Below are 23193 nucleotides of genomic sequence, written 5' to 3'. Positions count from 1 at the left end.
TCCCCTGGAACCTGCTCTGTAGCCCAGGCTGGCCTCAAACTCATAGAGATCTGCCTGCCTCTGACTCCTGAGTGCTGGGATTCAAGGCACGTGCCACCACCGCCCAGTAAAATGTCACTTTCAAAACAAAATTTGAGAATAGAATTCAAACTTCTCTACATTAAATTCAAGTAATGGTACTTTGATGCCTGTCTTGCTCTAGGCAGAAACAAATTTCTGAGTGTCCCAGAAAACTCTTCAGTGGTGCTTGAGATTGAGATTACCAAGGAAATGACAGCTAAGCCCTCTTCTGAGTGGACTGCATGCCTTCTTTGAATAGACTATAGAGTTTAGTCTGCTCCAAGTATTTTGTACGTGATCCTTTCTGCCAAGTTTTTCCTGCTTATCCACATGAACAATCTAACTAAAAATCACAGGATTAATAATTACACTCTAGGCTCAATGACACTCTATTTGTATCACTGTCATTTTTCTCTATTTAGTACATTTTCCCAGGAAAATAGCAAAGCAAATTCACAATTGCATCAGACAAGGACTTTAAATTTAAAGAATGTAGTTTCCTCTTGCAGGCTGTGTGACTCACCTCGACCTCCTGGGGCCAACCTGCTGCAGTAATGGGCTTAGGCCAGCTCACACTTGTTCCCTCCCTTCCCATGTGCTGGGTGCACCAACAAAGCGATCATTGAAACCTATGGCAAGGAAGACTGCAGGCCAGTCATGATTGTTGAGCTCCCCGGAAGACCATTTCTCTGTGGCTTTATCAGTGCCACAAGGGCCTTGCTATTCACAGATAAACTGAACTGGTGACTCCTGTGGCTGCCTAAACAGGCAGGATTTTCAACCTTCCAGGTTTCCTGCTCAGTCCCATTTGGGGAGAGCAACATGCCTCCTTGCCCAGAACAAAGAGATACAGCAGTCATTGCCAAGCAAGGGTTCTCAATAGATTCTACCTGATTCATGTCAAATACATAGTAATGGAGGTGTATTAGTAGGTCTCATTTATCTGACAAAATATCTGACAAGGGCAATTTAGAGAAGGAAGGGTTTATTTTAGTTCACAATTTAGAGGCACAGTCCATCATGGTGGGGGAAGCTTGGCAGGAAGAGCAGCTCTAGCTCTGGTGTCAGCAGTGAGGTAGCTGGTCATGGTGCATCTGCAGTCAGAAAGCCAAGAGAGATGCTTGTGCTCAGCACTTTGCTTTCTCTTCTGTTCTCTTCTATTATTCAGCTTGGGACCCCAGCCTATGGAACGGCGCCACTGACATTCAGGGTGAGTCTTCCATTTGCAGTTGAACTGTTCTGAAAAATACCTGCCTAGAAACTCCCAAAGGTGCATCTCCTAGGTGATTCTTAATCTATCAAGTTGACAAGGAAGATGAATCATTGATGCAGATGCCTGAAGAATGAATAGTGAAGGGATCAAACAAGTAGGCTTGAACTCCCAGTTTCTTTTTCACTACTGTTCTTTTTTTAAAGATTTATTTGTTTTCATTTTATGTGTATGAATGTTTGCGTGCACATATGTTTGTGCACTACATGTGTGCCTGGTTGGGCTATGGACCCCCTGGAACTAGATGGTTGTGAGCTGTTATGTGGATGCTGGGAATCAAACCCAGCTCCTCTGCGAGAGTAGCAACTGCTTTTAACCACTGAGCCACCTCTCCAGTCCCACTTCACTACTATTCCATCAGGGTAGCAGGTCTCCTAATCCATACTCTAAGTGCACCAAGACTAGAAGAGGGCCTTCTTGAGGTACTAGGAAAAGAGCACACACTTCTGAGATGGGCAGCCGTTCTGTGATAGAGGCCTTGTAGTGGCAGACAGTGAGTGGGGCTCTCCTCAGAGCAATGACGGGAGTAAAGTGGAGTGGAAAGCCTGTGAAAACAATCTGTAGTGTCTTCAGAGGAAAAAGCAGGCCGAGCATGTTAGAAACAGCCTGAGACTCTAACAGACACACAGGGCCAACTCTCTGTTTCCTCTCGGGTGGGTATGCTCCATGGTTGTCTTTCCCAGTTCCCTTAGTAGAGCCCACATGGCGAGGAAGATGGAAAGATAACTAGTTACACATATTGGCCACGAGGAACCAAACCTCAGAAACTACTTTTCAGAAATCTTGGTAGGAACAAAGTTTTGAAAGCTTGTAATCCCAGGACTTGAGGGGAAACAGGATGATCAGGGTCTCAGAGTCATCCTTGGCTATATAGCAAGTGGCCAACCTAGACTACATCAAGCAAAACAATAAAAAATGTCTAAGGAATGCCTTGTGCTAGAAGCTCCATAACTCATCTTTTTCTATACATCTCTGTCTGGCCAGTCATCCCCAGGGAACTTAGGCCACTTGAGTTTAAGACATTCTTGCTACATTCATTAGGCTGGATCTAAACAACTCATCTTCAGCTTCAGTCTCCCAAGTAGCTGGAACTACAAGTGTAGTGTACACCATTGGTAGGCTGAATCTGCCCATTTTTTAAAAAATGTTTATTTATTTTTATGTGCATTGCCTCTGTAAGGGTGTCCAGTCACCTGGAACTCTTGTTACAGACAGCTGCGAGCCGCCATGTGGTTGCTGGGAATTGAACCTGGGTCCTCTGGAAGGAGAGTCAGTGTTCATAACTGCTGAGCCATCTCTCCAGCCCTGAATCTGACCATTATAAAGTGTTTTGTGTGATCCCAGGCACCCAGTGAGGTCAGTAAATGAGGCTGAACAATGACTAAAGTTTGTGGTTAGCTTTTAAAGGGAATCCTCCAGGGCTGGAGAGATTGCTCAGCAGCTGAAAGCACTGGACCCAGAGGACCCAGGTTCAATTCCCAACACTCACATGGCCACTCACACCTGTCTGTAACTCCAGTTCCAGGGCTTCTGACACCTTCACACAGACATACAGGCAGGCAAAACACCAATGAACACAAAATAAAAACAAATTATGTATCTTCTTAAAAAGGGGAATTCTCCAACACTTCGTAGTCAAAAGAGTTAAAAATGAAAAATATGTCCAAGGAAGAGCACACTAATTGGTTATCCAATAGCTAAATGATCGTCTCTGAAAACAAAATACAAGTAACATTATACAGACTGAGCAGGTTATATTTAGGAATATATATGTATACACATGTATACATATTTGCATGTAACAACAATTAATGAAATAGAGACCATAAATTTGAAAGAGAGAAAAGAGGAATATATGTGAGAGGTTGGAGGGAGAAAAGGAAAGAGGAAAATGATAGAATTATATTATAATTTCAAAAGTAAAAGAGGTAATTTTTTAAAATGGAAGATGTGTGAGTCTTCTGCTTTGAGGGTCGATGTCAGTGTCAGGAAGGACGTGTCCTAATTGGTGTGGACAGGAGAGATGGGGCCTGACCATCCAGACTCCGTTATTAGTAGCCTCTCTTGTTCAGTAGGGTTTTTTTTTTGTTGTTGTTGTTATTGTTTTTTTGTTTGTTTGTTTGTTTGTTTTTTTACCGCAGCTCAGAGACAGTCAATAGTACCAACAGCTTTCTCTCTCATGGGGGAGGTCGTCGGATGGAGGGTGTCCAGGGAATAGGATGCTTTCCAAGTGCACAGCAAGCAGCTGATGCTACTAAGTGTGTGTGTGTGGTGGTGGTGGTGGTGGCGGCGGGGGGTGGGGGAGGGGGAGCAGGGGGAGCTGTTCCCTGATAGAGAAGATGACTGCTTCAGGGACGCCCCCTGCCTAGGCAAACCAGGCCTGAGACCCCTCAGGAACTGCCCAAGCAAGCGCCACCTCAGGAACACTACCTGTCCGACGAAGTCCACCCAGGTCTTGCGCCCTAGTCGCTTGTGCTCCGGACAGACACGTGGAGGAACCTGTTTGTTGACAGCAGGGGCAGCAGTTGAAGGGTCTGGGGCGCCACACTCCTGGCGGGCAATGGAGAGGACAGGGAGCGCACGCGAGGCTTAGGGAGCGCAGCGGAGCGACCACAGGGTGTTTTGGGGCGCGCAGGAGCCTCCCGGGTGCGGCGGGGCGCGCAAGCGGGGGTGGGACTGGAGCGCGGGGCGGGGCGGGGCGGGGCGGGGCGGGCTCGATGATCCGTCCTTCCCTCGAGCCCGCGCCACTCTCCTTCGCGCTCCCGCCCTTCTGGTGCCGCCGCGCGGCCACAGGCGAAGCAACTTTGCTCGTGCCGGGGCTGGCCGGACCTGTCCCGCGCAGAGTCCGCAACGCCATGGACGTGTTGGGTTGGCTGCTGCCATCGCTTCTGCTGCTGGGCGCGCAGCCGCACCACGGCGCCAGGTGAGCGCCTCCCGGGCCGGGGACGATGTGGGGCGGGAGGGACTCGTCCTTTGGCGGGCGTCCTCGGCGGGGCAGAGTTCGGAGTTGCCAGGACCCTGAGTCTTCACCCCCAGGTCCACCCAGGTCTGCTTTGCGCGCGTGCTGTTCTTCCAGTTCTGAGGACCCCGCCGACCTCTTTCTGATGCCTGGGTGCTGTCCGTCGTCCCCGGTGCTGAATGCTGCGCTGCGGGGCGGGTTTGGAGCCTCCAGACCAGGTTAATATGGACAGCTCTCTTCATCCTTGGCCTTGGCTACTGCTCACTGAGCTGCTTCTTGCCCCCCTGGTGCCTTTCCAGGTGCTGAGCTGAATGAAGCTTGGCAGGATGAGCTGAGGGCAAAAAGAAGGGAAAGACTTGAGAACTGGGGGGAGGGGTGTTGGGGGTCTGCCCTTGAGAGAATCGGGAGTAATGACCATCCATTGCCTCTTGCTTGGATGGACGCCTCAGGAATGTTTGTCCCATCCCTGTCAGTAGGGCGGAGGCGACTGTGTGTCTCCTTTCAGGAGTCGCTTCAGAGTTTACAGACTGAATCCTGACTGCAGGTGAATGGCATCCAAGTAGTTCCATCACATACCCACCATGGAAGGAGACTATATTCTTGGGGAAGAAGGAGAACTGTTTTCCCCAGAGCAAGGAGAGTCTGAGAAGGAAAGCCTTTTGCTGGAGCTCCCTCTCAGTAGCCTCCAACACCTCACAGTCCCTGTCTTCTTTCTCTGCTCTCTGGAACCTAAAACCCAATCTTGGTCACCTTGGTCACTTTGGGCAGAGTCAGCTTCCATGAGAGTCATGAGTGGGGAGGGGTTGTAAAAATCATTTGGATGAAGAGGCAGTAAATGGTCCAAACAGGTCTCTTGTGCTCTGGACTTGATGGCTAACTAACTGACTAATGGACAACAGATATGGCTGCATGCCAACTGTATTTTGGCCATAGGTATCCAGGAAGCAGGTCATGCAGGTGTCTGAGTTTCTCTGTTGGCAGGTGGGGACAGGTCCAGAAGGCCTAGGTCTGGCTACAAATGTTATAACTATGTTGGAGACCAGAGAATGGGCACTGACCGTGAGCCTCTGATCAGCCGGTGCCCTGGAAAGGGCTTTGTTCCTTCTTAGTCTCTGTGGGCTTTATTTCTCTTCTTTTCAGAAAGGAGGGTTAAGCAAAGTAGAGCAGCTGAAGCTGTGCTGTCTGAGGTTCAGGGGTCAGATGATGGCCCTGTCCATGGCCACATGGCCAAGAATCTGAAACTCAAGAGGCTCTGACACCCCAACATTTTAGTCTGAGCATGATTCCAAAACTCGTTTGGTGACAAATCCTGTCCTGTGCTGAGATGAAGCTCATTTTGTGTCTATTTATTCTATTTACAGGACCTATTTATAGGTTGCTTGCTGGGAAATTCTCCAGACCCCTCCCTCAAATCTGCATGTGTAGCCTATCCCCTTCCCTAAATTTAAAAAACAAAAAAGAAATTATAAACCCTGGCTTGTGTGAAGCTTCTGAGGTGTTGGGTAGGGGGTTGTGTACCTGTTTTCTTGGGCAGAAAAGCTGAGAGACTCAAGCCTGCGACTTGTCATTATCCTAATCTTCTATGGAACAGCACCATGCATGAAGTGGAGGATGCCACTGCTCTGCCCAGCTTCCATTTCATCCTCTAATTGAAAATAGGTATTGTCTTGTCGTATTTTAAAAGTTTATCCTTAGAAGGCTCTGCCCAGACTTCTTCTTGGCCTGACAATAACACAACATGGAGCAGTGTGGCAGGGCTAAGGGATGTCTCCAGGGTGGAAAGGAGCCAAAGACACAGCTTCCAGCTCAGTCCTTGTGGTGACCTTCATGTTTAGCAAGGTGCTGACCATGCAGGGCCTCCCACCCTCATCTATTCTGGCCTTTCTACTTTAGACAACTTCCCCTCTTCTCTTAGTCTCCAGATTCTCTCCTCAGTCTTGACCTCAGTGGTTCTTTGTGGGAAAGACTGTGTGATAGGGAAAAAGTGTATATGTCATATTTGTGGGCTGGGCACAGAGTGTGAAGACCTGCATATATAGTGGGCACTGAGCTTGTCAACTGCACACCCGTGTGGGTGTCCCTCCCAGGCTGCTGGCACCTCCATCTCCCTGATGCTCACAGTGCGATGGTCGCGATACTCTTCTTTGCCTTGGTAACTGGGATGCTAGCAAGGAGCATGCTGCTCTAAAAGTGGAGCTGTGGGATCCGTGGGCTTGTGTGTGCGCAGTGGATGCATGCTGCAGTGAGGAGCATCCGCTGCCTGGCTCAGCTGCACCCACCTTCCCTTTCTGTCTCCAGAGGCATAGGGTGGGTTCATTTCTCAGTGGGGGAGGAGGGAAGGAGTTCCCATAACACACCAGAAGTAGTTCAAGGGGGCAGCTAATATGTTTTCACTGCATCTGCTCTGCCTCAAGACTTTGAATCTCTAAATCAAAGCCTGATAGGTGTCTGAGTCTCTCTGTCCATTTATTCAAATAATATCCCAATCTCAGGCTATCAATGGTCTCCAAGGGAGCTTGGAAGAACCAGCAGCTCTCTGCCAAGATACTTGTAACTTAATAGTAAGAATGGAGACCTTTCCACCCCCTGTTATGTTCATTGAGTGAAGAATGTGTGTACTCCCTGCCCATTAGCACACCTGCTCTATAAAACCTGTCATGAGCCAGTGAATAAGAGCATCGCTGTAGGGACTGTGGGCTTCAGATCCCAGAATCTGGCAGGTAGCTGAGCCTTCCTCACACCCTAGTCCTCTGTACTTATTCACAGCTGGAAAATGGGAGCCATTTTCCCAGCAGGGAAGAGACACAGGAGTGAGTGAAGTCTCCTCCTTTCTTGCTCCTAGAACATAGTTAAGTGCTTACTTTCATGTTCCAAGCAGATCTAGGATAAGGAGAGAGGAGAAATATGCACACGTGTGCCACTGCCCTGAGACTGCCCTGAGACAGGGCTAGGAAGGACAGTGTCTCCTGATGGCCTCATTCCACACTGCCTAGATGACATCTGGGTAGTCCAAAAATAAAGCCCATTTCAAGTCCCTTCACATCTGGCCTTCAGGATGACTTCCATTTGCAGTCCTAATTGTACTTTGTTAGAGGCTAGGGCTTAATTTAACTGTTTCATACCTTGTAATCACACTGTCTCATCTCCAGCTCCATCTTTCACTCTGGGGGACAGCTAGGGAGCAATCTTTCTCTCTCTGTTTGGAATAAACAATAGACCCAGACATTTTGTCTTGTCCATCATGATGGGCTAAAGTAGTAGTACTTGGTAGGCCAGAGATTTGAAAAATTTTGTTAGCTAGAAAATTTGATACCAAACAACTTCTTCAAAGTCTGGTATATGAAGCAGAAAAATGAAATATGGGATGGAAAGTGGAGCCTTGGACCATCTGCTACTGGTGCCTCCCCAACTGGGGAAGACTTTAGGGCTCCTAAGACACACCTAAGAGTAAATAAAGTCATGGTCTTACCATGTGCAGAGAAAGGCAAAGCTCTGTCTGGCTCCCCAGACCACTTTAGCTCTAACAGAACTGTGTAGGGTTTTGTTGTTGTTATTGTTTGTTTCTTCTCCCTGCCTCCCCCTCATTTTGGTTCATGTAGCCCAGTCTGGCTTTGAACTCACTATATATCTGAGGCTGGCCTTAAATTCCTGGTCCTCCTACCCCCACCTCTGACATCATAGGCATGCGTGTGCTACCATACCTGACAGAAGTGTGTGTTTAAAATGTGAATTTAACTATGAGACCTGCTGTTCAGAATCCCTGCCCTGACTCCAGATTGAGGCTTTTCCTGTCTCCAGGGCCCTTCATATCTACCTGTGCTTTGCCATGGCCACTGATCATGTCCTGTTCACAATCCAGAACCTCTCTGTCCCATTGTCACTTTCTCCAAGAGGCTGCCCCTCTGTATAGCCTCCAACCTAGGCAAAAGAGATCCTGAGACCTCACCTGTAGAATTAATTATTATTATTATTATTATTATTATTATTATTATTATTTTGGTTTTTTGAGACAGGGTTTCTCTGTGTAGTTTTGGTGCCTGTCTGGGATCTTGCTCTGTAGACCAGGCTGGCCTCAAACTCACAGAGATCCTCCTGCCTCTGCCTCCCGAGTACTGGGATTAAAGGCGTGCACCACCGTTGCCTGGCTAGCATTTTTCTTAACACCACTTGCATTGTCTCCTCCCATGAGACTGGGCCCTCTGCCTAACCTGGGCTATGACTATCTCTCTGTGGCTCAGCCTTAGAGAGGCGTTGCTTGATGGTCTGGAGCGATGGCTCAGTTGGTAAAGTGCTTGGCACATAAGCATAAGGTCCTGAATTTGAACCCTAACACATAAAAATACTGGGGGGAGAGAGAGTTATCCCAGCAATCTGAAGGTACAGACAGGATCTCTGGGGCAACCAGCCCCTAGGTCACCAATGTACCTTACTAGGTGTGTTCCAGGTTACTGAGAGACATTCACATAGAGAAGCAAGCAATGTACAGAGGAGATCCAGGCATTCAGTACCCAGGAGGGCTGAGGGGCTGTTGCAGTGGCCTGATGGGGCGACCCAGCAAGAGGCCTCATTTCTGGTAGTGCCAGGTAGAGCTGGATCAGACTTTCTCCAGCATCCCAGACCAAGGCCCTGGAGGCCATATCCAAAGTTACTCTCCTGTCCCGGGAATAAGATGGTCAGAGTAACAAGAGGTTCACTGCGTGACTGGTCTCTACCGTTAAGGAGATCTGTTGGTTCTTGTCTTCTTGAAGGAAGGAATTCTGTCAAGAGACAGACAATTTAAGTAGAAGTTTATTTAGTAAAGCAAGTAATCTAAAAGAGACTAGAGCTGGCCGCACAAAGGCAGAGAGCAGCTCAGTGGTTGGGGATTGTGGATTTTAAAGATGTTTTTTATGAATATTTATGTGGTGGGTGGTATATTCATGGGAGGTAAGATAACACTTTTTCCCTCCCAAATCATGGTGGGCAGGATCTTCCTTTTAGGATATTTCTTCTCATGACTTGCACAAAAAGGAATGTGTGAGCATCATAATGCAAGAGATATTATAATGACACGGGGTCTCTTGAGGATGCAGACCCTTTGTTTGTGCACATGTGTGAGAGAATGGCCTGGTGCTTTTGTTTCTGATATACGGGGAACAGCCTCACTGAACCTTCCAGGGTATTTAACTACAAAGGGACATTCTGACCAACAGCAGACAATAGTCACCAAGATGGCAGCTACATTTTCCTCCGTCACCTCACGTCCAGCTCCCTGCCTACCTAGTATTGTTCCCACGCCTTTTCAATGGCGGACCACTCCCCTGGGGGCAGGAGCACAGCACGCATTAGTGTTTCAGGCTGCCACAACACATTACACAAACTGGGTGGCTTCAAACAACTGAAATTTTTTTCTTTTGTACATCTGAAGGCCGGAAACCCCCAACCCTCTGGAATGTCTGTGAGGACAGTCGCCCTCAGCTTCCCTCCTGCCTCTAGTGGCAGCAGCAGGACTCAGTACCCTTCATCTTGTGGTGGCACCACCCAGCCCACTTTGTCTTCACCCGCCTTCCCATCCCCGCCATCGTTTGCTCTTGTTTTCTCTGCCTGCCCTTCTCCAATGTGGCCTTTTCCAAATTACTCTCACAAAGACCTTCTTCTCAGGCAAGGTCCCAGACTGAGGTTTCAGGTGGAAACAACAGCTGGGAAGGCAAGAAAGGGTGGAGGACTTGGTTCCAGCAAGCGGAAGAAAGTATGGAGAGGCTGCTTAAGGCTCCATGCTCTGGCAGTGTCTGGGTTGGTGACAGGATGGGTCCGTCTGCTTCACAGTTTTGGATCTGTTGGAGGGAAGTCTTCACTGCCGCCTCAGCAGCTGAGGAGTTCCCCTACACTTTTAGGGACCTCAACAACTCAGGCCAAGCTGGTGTTTGTTGCTTCAGCACAGAAAAATTTTAGCACTAGCCAGTTTATTAGGTAGAGATGGAGATGGTAGGCACTTATTTACTTAGAGACAGGGTCTCATTGTATAGCTCTGGCTGGCTTCACTGTATAAACAGGTTAGACTTCCTGAGCTCATAGGTATCTGCCTGCCTCGGCCTCCCGAGTGTTGGAATTACAAGGCCAGATTTTATTACCGATATTTTGTTTTTGTTTTGTTTTTTGAGACAAGGTTTCTCTGTGTAGCTTTGCGCCTTTCCTGGAACTTGCTCTGTAGCCCAGGCTGGCCTCAAACTCACAGAGATCCGCCTGCTTCTGCCTCCCGAGTGCTGGGATTAAAGGCGTGCGCCACCACCGCCCAGCCTTATTACCGATATTTTAATATAAGTTTAAACACGAGGATTGAAAACTCACTCAGAAAGAAGGCCATAACTAGTGTGTGCATGCATCCCAAAATCAAGCAAGGGAAAGTAAAATGTACAGGTGTCTCAAGGGAGAGTCTCAATTAATTGTCTTGACATTAGCCATAAATACCTTTTTTATTTTTTTGTGGCTTTCAAGTTGCATCTCAAAAGGTTGCTAAGAAGCCTTTTTTTCTTTTCCTTTTCCTCTCTTGGCAAGTGAGATTATAGGGTGGCTCAGGCAATACCCTGGATTATAACCTGGGAGGTAAAACCAGAAGCCACCAGGATCACACAAAGGGTTTAGGACATGTTCTTTTCCTGTAAATGGAGTTTCTGAATGAGATTTCTAAAAAATTGCAAATTTACTGCTGGGAAGAAAAAAGACCTTACACCATTGTTAGTTGTATGGAATTCTCACTTCTCTGCTGGCTGAGAAGCTTCAACTGCATTCCAGAGTGAGTGGGCTCCTCTCTTCTCTCATGTCCCCAAGATTTTCCCTGCCTTTCTGTCCCACCTAGTAGTTCTGCTGGGAACAGCAAGGCCAGCACAGGCTGTTGTATTCACCTGCCCCCAGCTGCTTCAATGTCAGGCCGAGTTCTAGGTGTGCATGGCCACCTGGAGGGTTCGGGGTCCTCCTGAGAGGATAACGGCCCACCCAAGTTTCTGGGTACCTCTCACACTTCTTTCTCTCAAGCCACATCCAGGGAAACTTTGCTGACAGGAAGGCCATGTGCTCTTGTTGGGTTGGGGTCCTCTGCTCTGGGGACAAGCCCTGGGGATTGGGACACAGGTGATTGATGGCTAAGCCTTTGGTTTTCCTCCATGAACATGTGGAGGAGGGGGACTAGGGAGATCCTCGAGGAGCCTGGGATCTCTGCCTATATCATGAGATGGCACAGGGGACAGAAAGGTACCTAACACTGGAAGGTAGCAGAAGTATGGAGGACCTCTATGCTGTCCTGTGTCTTGCCTAAAGGGCACAGTGGGGGATGGTACTTGCTTTTCCTTGGCATGTGTGCTGAGGACAGTGCTCCACCCCCAGGCCCTGGTGCTCTGCCTGCTGTGACCAGTTGACTTTGTGTTCCCAGAGCAATGAATGACATCGGGGACTACGTGGGCTCCAACCTGGAGATATCCTGGCTCCCTAACCTGGATGGCCTAATGGAGGGCTATGCCCGAAACTTCCGACCAGGCATTGGAGGTATGGGCAGCTGTTGGGGGCAGGGGCACAGGCAGGAGGATTTGCTGTGGGTGTGGGTTCTAATGGGACTAGTTTGGCAACTCCAGGGGTTCATTGGATTTCAAGCCCCAGCCATCTCAGATGGAAGAGGAATCTCCCCAGGCACTGTGGGAAATGTGTACCGACTCCAAGTTCCCAGAAAAGGCTTTGGCTGTTCCTCTGTCCTGTCTGTCTGGGCTAGCCTCGAAGGACAACTGGGGTGCCAGGCTGCGGTTTCTACTACAATAACCTTAGCAGGCCCCTGCTTCTTACAGGTCCCCCTGTGAACGTGGCACTTGCCCTAGAGGTAGCCAGCATTGACCACATCTCTGAGGCAAACATGGTAGGTGCCAGTCAATACTGCTCCCTGGGCTGTAGGCTCCAGGAGGGCAGCAAGGGACAACAGCATCAGTGCTGGCCTCCTTCTCTGCAGGAGTACACCATGACAGTGTTCCTGCACCAGAGCTGGCGGGACAGCAGGCTCTCCTATAACCACACCAATGAGACCCTAGGTCTGGACAGCCGCTTTGTGGACAAGCTATGGCTTCCTGACACCTTCATTGTGAATGCCAAGTCTGCCTGGTTCCATGACGTGACTGTGGAAAACAAGCTTATCCGCCTACAGCCTGACGGTGTGATCTTATACAGCATCCGGTGAGCTGGGCCTGCCTTCCCTGGCTGCTCAGGCACATACCCTCATTCTTTCAGGACACAGAGACATGAGTAGTAGACAGTGTGATGCTCATTGTACCCTCTGGCTTTCAGAGCCTGCTTAGTGGGCATTAGCTCCAGATGTTACAGGAGGCAGACAGGTGTTTTTGTTTTTTAAGTGAGGCTAAATCCGTATACTACACATTCACCATTTTACAGGGAACAGTTTAGCACAGCCGACCTCTGTAATCTTACCCTAAACTGCCTTTGTGACATTCAGTTGCTCCAAAGGAAGGACCACTTTCTGGGGTGCCAAGATGCCTATCCACCGAGCAGCCACACTTCAGCTTTGTGTACGCATGTTTGCACGTGTATGTGCTGTAACACATGTAAGGAGGTCAAAGGTCAACTTGTGGGAGTCAGTTCTCTCCTTCCACCAGTAGTGACAAAGGCCTTCACCTGCCCAGCCGTCCTATCAGTCAGTTGGTTTTTGAGACTCGGCCTCATGTCGCTCAGGCTGACTTTGAACGACTTACTATGTAACCAAGACTGACCTTGAACTCTTGGTTCTCTTGCCCCTCACCTCCCATGTGCTAAGACTGCAGCTGTGCACCACCACACCTGGATAGCCCGAAGACCTTGGCCACCACCCATCCTGCTTCTATCCTCACGGATTTATGGGTATTTCTCGGAAGTGGATTCATATGCTGTGTGGCCTTCTATGTCTGGCTTCTTTCAGTATTGTGTCTTCAAGGTTCATCTGTGCTGTAGCTTGTTAGTGCCGCCTGCAGGGCTGAATGGTAACCCGTTGCATGGATGGACCCCATTGTCCATCCCCTTATCTGGTAATGGATATGCTGCTCCTACCAGGTGCCTTTAAAAATTGAGGTTTCAAGGCCGGGCAGTGGTGGCACACGCCTTTAATCCCAGCACTCGGGAGGCAGAGCCAGGCAGATCTCCGTGAGTTCAAGGCCAGCCTGGGCTACCAAGTGAGTTCCAGGAAAGGCGCAAAGCTACACAGGGAAACCCTGTCTCGAAAAACCAAAAAAATAAAAAAAAATTGAGGTTTCAAAAACAAACAAACAAACAAACAAACAAAAAACAAAGGCTGGGCGGTGGTGGCACATGCCTTTAATCCCAGCACTCTGGAGGCAGAGGCAGGCAGATCTCTGTGAGTTTGAGGCCAGCCTGGTCTACAGAGCGAGATCCAGGACAGGCACCAAAACACCACAGAGAAACCCTGTCTCAAAAAACAAAACAAAACAAAACAAAACAAAAACAAAATAAAAATTGAAGTTACCATTACTTTAAAAAAAAAATCAAGAGTTTTGTCAAGTGTGGTGACATTTGCCTTTAATCCATGCACTCGGGAGGCAGAGGCAGGTAGGATCTCTGTGAGTTCAGGGCCAGTGAGTTTCAGGACTGCCAGGGTTCAAAAAAACAAAAGCAAGCAAGCAAACAAACAAACCAAAACACAAAAGGATCTAGAGATTTACACAATAATCTGAATGTTGGTCTGTCCTGGAAAAGCAGATCATTTGGCAGCATTGAGCCCACCCCGCTGGACTTACCACTGTCCCTCAGGCTAGTACCGGTGAGCCCACCCCGCTGGACTTACCACTGTCCCTCAGGCTAGTACCGGGGGAGCTGAGGCTGGTTCTTGCCTCATAAACCTGTAACTTGGACAAATAGTCAAGCATTTTGAGGAGAATAGAATAAATGAAATCCATTTCTTGGTAGTTCTAAAGGCAGTTACAAATATCTACTAAGACTACCCTAGTTTTCAGTTTTTGCCCAGATGCCAGAATTATGCTAAACAAACCCAAGAGGCAGCTGGAGCTGCATGTGGCTCTTGATGAGCAGGTGGCTCCTCTGTGTTGATGCAGGGGGATATCTGCTGTCTAGGGGCAGGGGACTCGCCAGCTTCCAAAGGGCACCATGACCTCACCAACCCACTTTGCCTATACAGCATCACCTCCACAGTGGCCTGCGACATGGACCTTGCCAAGTACCCCATGGATGAGCAGGAGTGTATGCTGGACCTGGAGAGCTGTGAGTGCCCTCCCCAAGGTGGGGTAGGCCCTCCCCAAGGTGGGGTAGGCTCCTTTCTGTTTGGGGATGTGCTGGCTCCTCCAGTGGAGCAGGACACTCAGGGCTGAGGCTGCACAGCTCAGGGCCAGGGCCAGGCTGACCTGGATCAGAGCACAGGGAAGCTTCCAGGATAGGGCTTCCCTATGAGCCAGTAGTCTGTATAGGAGAAGCCCAGGCTGAAAGGCCTAAGGGAATTTAGCCAGCACAGGTGGAGAAGAGCCTAGAAAATCTGACTGTGGCAACCAGGCTCTCCTAACACAACAGACCTGGGCCCCTTTGCATCCTCCATCAATGATGACTCCGATTTTGTCGGCACCTCTGGACCTATCAACCTTCTCAGTGATGTAGAATACTTTGCCAGAGCCAAGGACACTTCCCCAGCTGAATCTGAGTGGATGAGGTCTCCGTGGCTGTCACCTGGTCAGCCATACTCCTCAGGCTCTTTATGTAGATGGGGCATGCCCTCTGAGACTGCCAAGGGCTAAGCTAGACTGTACTGCCCGCTGGTGGGCTCTCTTACAGATGGCTACTCTTCGGAGGACATTGTCTATTATTGGTCAGAAAACCAGGAGCAGATCCACAGGCTGGACAGGCTGCAGCTGGCCCAGTTCACCATCACCAGTTACCGCTTCACCACGGAGTTGATGAACTTCAAATCGGGTAACTTAGGGGCATGCCTGTGAGCTGCCTGCAGGTTCCTTGTGCTTTATAACAGAGCTGCCAGCCAGTTCTGAGGGCTGAGGATGCAGCTGGGAAACTGCTGAGTTAGGCATTAACTGAGTGTTGCTGGCTGTGCTCACATGGAATGGGAACACACTGCTATGCCAATAGCCAGGTCTCTGCCTTCTTATTCCTGGGATATGTCTTCCCAGTACTCTAGGCTTAGAGAGAACATGGAAGTGGGTATTATAGGCCCTTATCCTTAGGACTAAACCCCTTCCTTGGCCACCTTTCCTTTCAGAGAGTGCATATGCATAGAGTGGGGCAGAAGGCACAGAGATGGGGGCAGCTACCCTGCCATTAGCTGGACAGGTTGCTCAGAACCAATTCAATGAACTTGAGCCATTCTCTTCTTTGAGTGACCCAACATCTTTGTGGCCAGACCTATGGCAAGGTATGGAAGGTGGGTTTTCTAGGATCTTCCATCTGAGCCTCATAGTGGGACAAACAAACAACCAAGTCTGCTCCCTGACACCTGTGGGGTAAATGGAGTGGTGGGGGGAGGAGTTGATCTGACAGTGGGTTGTCTCCACAGCTGGCCAGTTCCCGAGGCTCAGTTTGCACTTCCAGCTTCGGAGGAACCGGGGTGTCTACATCATCCAGTCTTACATGCCCTCTGTCCTGCTGGTTGCCATGTCCTGGGTCTCCTTCTGGATTAGCCAGGCAGCGGTGCCTGCCAGGGTATCTCTAGGTATGGGGCTTCTCTCTCCTTCCCATGAGCTGATAGAAGGAAAGGCTATACAAGGACCACATCACCCTGATAGCTGTGAACTAATCCCTTGGCCTCTAGACCTCATTCTGTCTGCCCTGTGCAGTGGCCAGTCAGAATAGGGTTAGTCTCGGGAGCTTACGGTGGGAGTAGAGGGCTGAAGAACTCCCCTCTTCCTGGGACCCAGGCCCTGATGGATAGGGTGGGAAAGAGATGGGAGGGCTCCAGCAATGGCTTCCCTTCCCACCAGGCATCACTACTGTGTTGACAATGACCACACTCATGGTTAGTGCCCGCTCCTCCCTGCCGCGGGCTTCTGCTATCAAGGCCTTGGATGTGTATTTCTGGATCTGTTATGTCTTTGTGTTTGCTGCCCTGGTGGAGTATGCATTTGCCCACTTCAACGCTGACTACAGGAAGAAACGAAAGGCCAAGGTCAAGGTCACAAAGCCAAGGACGGAGGTGAGAGGTTGGGTGGGCTAGTCTCACGGTTCAGAAGCAAGGATGAAAACAAAAAAAACAAAAACAAACAAAAAACGAAGATATATTTCTACCTGGAACAAGGGAGCAGAAAGAGCTGTTCTTCTGCTGGCCAGCACTGAGAAGGTCACTTTTGACCCCTGAGTCCCTGCCCCTGGGACTGGCTCCTGAGCAGTCTACTGTAGGGTTGCGGTGCTGATTGCTAAGCATAGACAGGAATACTCCCATTGGCTTGAACAGGGTACTGTACAGAAGCCCTGGTCAGTCAGGGTATCCTCAGCACCATCCTCCTGTCTCCCCACCCCACCCTCTGCAGATGGATGTGAGGAATGCCATTGTCCTCTTCTCCCTCTCGGCTGCTGGGGTCAGCCAGGAGTTGGCCATCTCCCGTCGTCAGGGCCGTGTCCCTGGGAACCTCATGGGCTCCTATAGGTCTGTGGAAGTGGAGGCAAAGAAAGAGGGGGCGTCCCGCCCAGGGGGCCCAGGAGGCATCCGTTCCAGACTCAAACCCATCGATGCGGACACCATCGACATCTACGCCCGAGCTGTGTTCCCTGCAGCTTTCGCAGCTGTCAACATCATCTACTGGGCAGCATACACCATGTGACAGCAGTACAGTGGCCACTTCACTCGCCCCGCTGCTGGCGTGGTGGTGGCCAGAAGCTCCTGGAGGAACGGCCCTCTCTGTGGGTCTCAAGGTGGGACAGAGAGGAAGCTGCAGCTTCCTGAGCTTCACCTCAGCTTTGCCCTAAAGACCAACCAGCGTTTCTTGCAGATGGAGCAGGATTGGTTTTGCACAGCAGGCCACAGCTGACCTGACCCTGAAGCTGAGCCTGGTACTGCTGGGCCCATGGGAGCTGTGAATTTTTAGACTCAGAATGATCCCGATTTCTAGGCTTCTGCTCTGTGGGACCAGGATCAGAGAGAAGGAGAGTGGAAGTAGATGACCACTCTCGCGGTGAACTGGGGGAGAAGGGCATTGCAAGGCCTCTTTGGTCCCAGCATGAAATAAAGCCTTGCCCTGGCAGCTGGTTGCTGTCTTTGTTGCACACGGCAGTTGCACTGTGGCCTTCTCTGCCTATGCTTCTTGGCCACAGGGCTAGATAAGAAGGAGGAGGGTAGGGACAGCCTAGGGAAACCCGTAAAATCTAGGGTAAACATGCTCTGTGTGCAGGGAAAGCAATGGGGTCGGGTCCCCAAAAGGAGGCTGACTAACAGGATGACCGTGGGGGAGGGGGTCTGGGAAGGAGAAGAAGCAGTACTGATGACACCAGCCTGATGCGTTGGTATCTATCCTGTCCCTGTCACCGGGCTACGTTGCAGCCATTTTCACTAAGGCAGACGCAGATCTGGGAGCATGAGCTGAGAGCCCCAGATTCCAGAGCCACACACCTTTGAAATGGCTTCCTAAAAATCTCAGAACTGGGAACACATCTGGAGGCAGGGAAGCTCGGGGTAGCATCCCAGAAGATGAACGATGTGTCTGTGTCTGAGACATCAGTAAAGGCAGAGATGCAGGAACCTGGGGATGGTTTAAGAAGTCATTACTCCCTTGATCACCTGGTGGAGGTTCAGACCCAAGGTGCCACTGTGGTGCCTTCTTGGATGAGGTAATAGAAACTCAGAGGCCACCTCAGGCCCTACAGACACCCCTTAGCTACATCCCACAGCAGCCTGAAGACCCCGAAGCCATCGGAGCATGTGATAGGCAGCTGCTAATAAAGGGGTCCAACTTTCCCATACACTGAGTCTTCCATGTAGAAGGAACAAAGGGTACAATTAGCAGAACAGCTTTTCATCCTGGGTCTGCTCTAGGGTCCTTCACAGTCAGCAGTTAGTAACTTAAGAGGTGACAGAGTCAGCCAGGCCCACTGCCCTGCTTAATCAGGTGGTGCCCAGACCATGCCCCATTGGTCCTGTGGCACCCTTCTGGTGGGCCCCCACTCTATACCATTAAAGAGCTTGGAAAGCGACTGTGTGAACCAGTTAGTGTCCATAGCAGGACCTGGCCAGTGGCCCTCCACAGCCCCAAACCATTGTAGGTGTCAGTATCATGAAGTCACTCCCAGGTTCATGAGGGACACGGGGCTGCATTGTTCTCAAAGGGCAGAGGAAGGCATTGGCTCCCTTGGCTCAGACCACAGACTAGTGCTCATTCTTTGTCTCCATCTCAAAGACCCCTGACCTAAGGACTCCTCCTCCTGGGACCGTGGCTGCTTGGTGCCAAAGGATGAGGTTGTGTGGCTTAACAGGACATCCAAGGGTGGGAGCGCTGAGCTCTAGTATGGTCAGGAACTACAAAGATAGAATGGGCCTAGGAGCCAACAGAGAGCTGGTGGCCAAGCAAAGCCCGATCTGGGCCAGCTGGCATCCCAGCTCCTGACAGCAGGAGAGGCAGTCCAAACCCAGCCATCTTGGGACATCCACAGGGAGGAATATCCTTACTCAGGCCCAGGGGCAGGCTTTCTCCCCATCTCTGCTCTTGAAGCTTCCTACATGGCTACTGTTTCCACCTCTACAGGTTCAGAGAGTTGCCCGAGGATGAGGACCCAAATCCTAGATGATGCACACTGTAAACAACCCAAGACTACCTACTGTCACCTCTCACCTTAGTGCAACCTAGGTCCCACCCCCAGGAAACCAGGCAGGGTCAGCTCCAGCTCTCTGGGCCTCAGGCGAGGGGTGGGTGGGTTCAAGTTTTCAGAGCTGCTGAGGTCACCTGGACCCAGAGGCCAGCAGCCTACTCTTCTCCAATTGCACAACCTGCCAGCTTCAGCACCCGCCTCTGCCCTGCCTCCTGCCGCCTGCAGTCTGCCCTCTTTCTGCTGCATGTACCCACGGGGAGCTATTTAAAGCGGCCTTTGCGATTGCCTTGGGCACCCACGCAGCCAGGCCCACCCGGGCAGCAGCCTTCGCCTGATTCTGCAACCAGCAATCACTCCCTCCAGCCTGCAGGCTGCTATTTCTGCCCACATGTTTACAGGGCAGGCGGAAGGACGGGAAGGACTGATGCTTTTCAAACACCAGCCTCTGTTCCGGTGGTGAGGGCAGGAGCTGACTGAAGGCTAGGGGTGGATCAAGGGCTGCAGCTGAGAAGAGCCAGCTTGGAAAGAGGATGTCAGTGCCTCCTGCCTGTGATGGCACCAGGGACAAAGGATGAGAGGCAGGAGGCTTTTCATCCTGGCAGGGATAGCTTCTTCCTCTGCCCCAGGCTGGAGTGCATGCTTTGAATGTGGGCTACTCCTCCCCAAGGCTGGGGGCTGATAGAGCTAAGGGGGCCTGGATGTCAGGAGACAGAGCCCTCTGGCAGTAAGGACTGGACAAGAGCCCAGGTTCAGAGATCCAAACTTGCCCTTCTCCTAGTGGTGGTGGTGGGCAGACATGCAGGGTAAAAGGAGTCCACATGGAGGGCTGACTTTTAATATGTTCCTCTCAAGCAGAGCTAAGACAAGTCTGGGGCTTTTTAGAGCTACACACCTGTTCTATCAGAGCTATGGAGGGCAGAAATCCTAAACCTAGGAGTAGGTAGGCTTGACTCCTGGGAAGAATCTACCATGACCTCCCTCTGCTCCCCATGCTGCCTGCACTTCTTGGCTTTAAGATTTATCACCCGCCAGGCGGTGGTGGCGCACACCTTTAATCTTCACACTTGGGAGGCATAGGCAGGCAGATCTCTGTGAGTTTGAGGCCAGCCTGGGATACAGAGCGAGTTCCAGGACAGGCTCCAAAACAGAGAAACCCTGTCTCGAAAAACCAAAAAAAAAAAAAAAAAAAAAAAAAAAGATTTATCACCCTGACCTCTGCGTCCATCATCACATGATTTATTTCTGTCTCCCTTCTTTCTTACACAAACACCTGCCACTGGACTTAAGAGCTTCCATACTTGAGTATGGTTCATCTTAATCATAATCGTATATCTACAAAAATCCAAAGAAGCCACATTCTGAGGATCTGAGTTTGAAGCATTCTAAGGGGAAGTTGTTCAGCTCAGTACAGATGGCAACCCCAGAAGCAGGAGACATGGAATGTAATGTAGGGGGAGAAAGGGAAAGAGGAAAAGCTGGAGTGTGCTTTATGGCCCGGGGCAGTGAGCAGCGATCACACAGGGCATCTGTCCGCCATCTCCAGCTACCGCCCATGAATGACTGCCCCAGCACCCCAGTGTTTACAAGTGAGCATCCCCAGTGTGGCACTACCAGAAAGCAAGAACTGGCCCCTCAGCTGCTGCTTAAACTAGGTGCAGCCTCAGGATCCCCTGCACACCCCTCAACAATGCTCACGTATGCTTAGGTACCACGTTAAGCCCGTCTATGACTGGCTGCAAGGTGGTAGCTGTCATTGTGACAACATCAACCAAGAAAGACAACGGGAGGCTGATGAGATGAGCTCAGCTATTCCTTCAGTTACAGTAGCCCCATGGAGTGAGGCCATGCCTGGATGAGTCAGTTCCCTCCCCACCTACTCCTGGGGAGCAGTGACACATGCCCTTCCAGGTGCTGGCCTTGGTCACCTTGACCATACATCAGTCACTAGGCAACTATACCTATGGGAGTTCGTAAGTCCTCTAACTTCCACACCTTCTCTTCCCAGCTTCTGTAAGTCTCTCATGTTAACCCCCAAATATTGAGAGCCGCTGGTAGCAAAAGTCCATAAGAGCATACAGCAGTGACAACTAAAGTTCAGAAGGTCAACCTATCAGAACTAAGGGTTCTGTTAGAGGAAACAATCATGCAAGGTGTTATGGAATTACTGCCTTTTGAATGAACTGGCTGTCTCTTGTTGTGAACTTCTTGTGCAATAACAGCTATGATTCTCCCCATTTACCATGATCTCCATGTCATATGTACATGTAATCTCACGATTGCATCTCAATCTTGGGCACAACTTTCCCTATACATTTGGGGTAATTGGACAACTGTCCCAGCTGTGTTTGTTTTTCATAACATATATCTGGCCAGGGCCATTCTCCAGACAAAAGTATTTCAGCAAAAATACCTTTTTCCAAGGACAAAACTGCACATAGGTAAACATTAGCTCATCTCACTCACAGATAGAGAAAAGAACCACTAACAATTAAATCCTCAACCCCTCACCTTCACCGTGGGTTATTTACATAAGACCCTAACTTACTAGATTTACTGCTCACATTCCTGGGATGATATTTTAGCCATTTGCTAATTACTGAGTTAAAGCAGTTACTTCCCACTGACCCAAGGAGATTGCCTATAAGGCCAGACAAGTGATAGGTGCCAAGCTTCTTTCTCATGCAAATTAAGTTTTTATTCCTCCTCAGCCAGGTGCTATTCCTAGATTTTCTCCTCAGCAATTACTCTGAGCAAAAGCGCTTTTACTAATCAAATACTACATGCTCTGACAGAGGTTGCTTAGCCACCTAACATATGTCCCCCTCCCTATCAGAAAGCAGCTGCAGCTGGGACTAGTAGGAAAAGTGGCTCCAAAGACAGTTTACTGTCTAGTGACTTACTGACCCCTAACATTCTACCTAGCCATTTATAGATTATAGTTTGAGCACATAAATTCCCTAATTGATCTTAGCCTTTAGTTGACCCTACCAGAGAACTCCCCTTTAGTCACTCCCCTTTTGGGTTGTAATTGGAAGCTGACAATTAATTGCTTTATATGTGGGTCCTTATCACCTCTCTCTGCGACCCTGAAAACTTCAAGCCTCGCATTGCTTTACCAAAGAATTACTGTGTGGGTATATATACTGGTTCTCTGAGAGCACGGGGAGGATTGGTGGAGAAGAACAAAGATGAGGACGGAGATGGAAAGAACTAGGTAGAATGATGAGAGAACAGCAGAAGGGACTGAGAGCAGGAGGGACCGAGAGGAGCTAAGTAAGAGAGCAGAAAAGAAACTGTGCAGATAGAATCGCCATAGAAGAATAAAGTGAATGGACTAAAGAACTCAGTGTGCTTAGATTCATTGAATATCCCTCAGATTAGAATCCTCAGCTGGTTGGTAGACTCTTCCGCGGACCCTGGGAGCAAACAATATAGGCTGGACCTAATATTGTTCGCATTACCAAACCACCGAGACTCTGGCTTGACTTCTTCTATCGTAGATTTTTTTTTCTACAGTTGGAGAAAATGTGGGAGTCCACAGAGGTTTCCTAGTAAGATCTGAGCTTGCTTTACACAGCAGGGCTGTATTAGGAGATGGCTGGACCATGTGCAAGGTCACCAGGTGTCTGGAATGGTCTGCACTCGGCTGTGCTGGGGGGAGGTCTTTTGCTCCATCCCTTGGCATTCCTTTAAAAACCCTTTAGTAGAGACAGAAGGGGCTGGTGGATTGAGACCCAGACCCTCCCAAGGCTATCCTGTGTTTTCTATCTGTCTCTCTCTATATATATATACTTCTAAATACAAATTCCTCATTTCTCCCTGCTCAAGAGTACCCTGGGGGAATAGGAGGGAGCCAGCCTCCCTCAAGGAAATAACAACAGGGCTCTGCTATTTGAAGTATACTGGGAACCAGGATTTGACCCCACAGTGGGCCCACAACCTTTTAGGTTGACAATGAGACAGACGTGGGTGAGGACCCCATCTGTCTGTCACTTGACATTCATTAACCACCATCACACAGACAGCAAAACATGTTGGCTCAGCTCAGAGCCTGTATCTGAAAGCCCTTTGAATTTCAGGTGACCTCTCCAAAGGACACATTCTGACAAAAAGCAGCATGGAAAGGCTTTAG

At 49.7% G+C, this 23193-nt stretch overlaps 1 protein-coding gene across 1 annotated transcript; it reads left to right on the top strand.

Annotated features, from left to right (window-relative positions):
• Positions 1 to 4185: 4185 nt before the first annotated feature.
• On the top strand, positions 4186 to 17083 carry Gabrd (gamma-aminobutyric acid type A receptor subunit delta). The gene is given in 11 exon segments (XM_059256310.1): positions 4186 to 4253; positions 4407 to 4426; positions 4429 to 4507; positions 11695 to 11807; positions 12101 to 12168; positions 12259 to 12479; positions 14446 to 14528; positions 15090 to 15227; positions 15823 to 15978; positions 16247 to 16458; positions 16793 to 17083. Coding segments are annotated over 11 exon segments (1449 nt in total).
• The last annotated feature ends 6110 nt before the right edge of the window (positions 17084 to 23193 follow it).

The sequence above is a fragment of the Peromyscus eremicus genome, chromosome 2 (assembly GCF_949786415.1).
Source record: "Peromyscus eremicus chromosome 2, PerEre_H2_v1, whole genome shotgun sequence".
Classification (NCBI taxonomy): domain Eukaryota; kingdom Metazoa; phylum Chordata; class Mammalia; order Rodentia; family Cricetidae; genus Peromyscus; species Peromyscus eremicus.
This window is presented reverse-complemented; position numbering and strand designations above follow the sequence as displayed.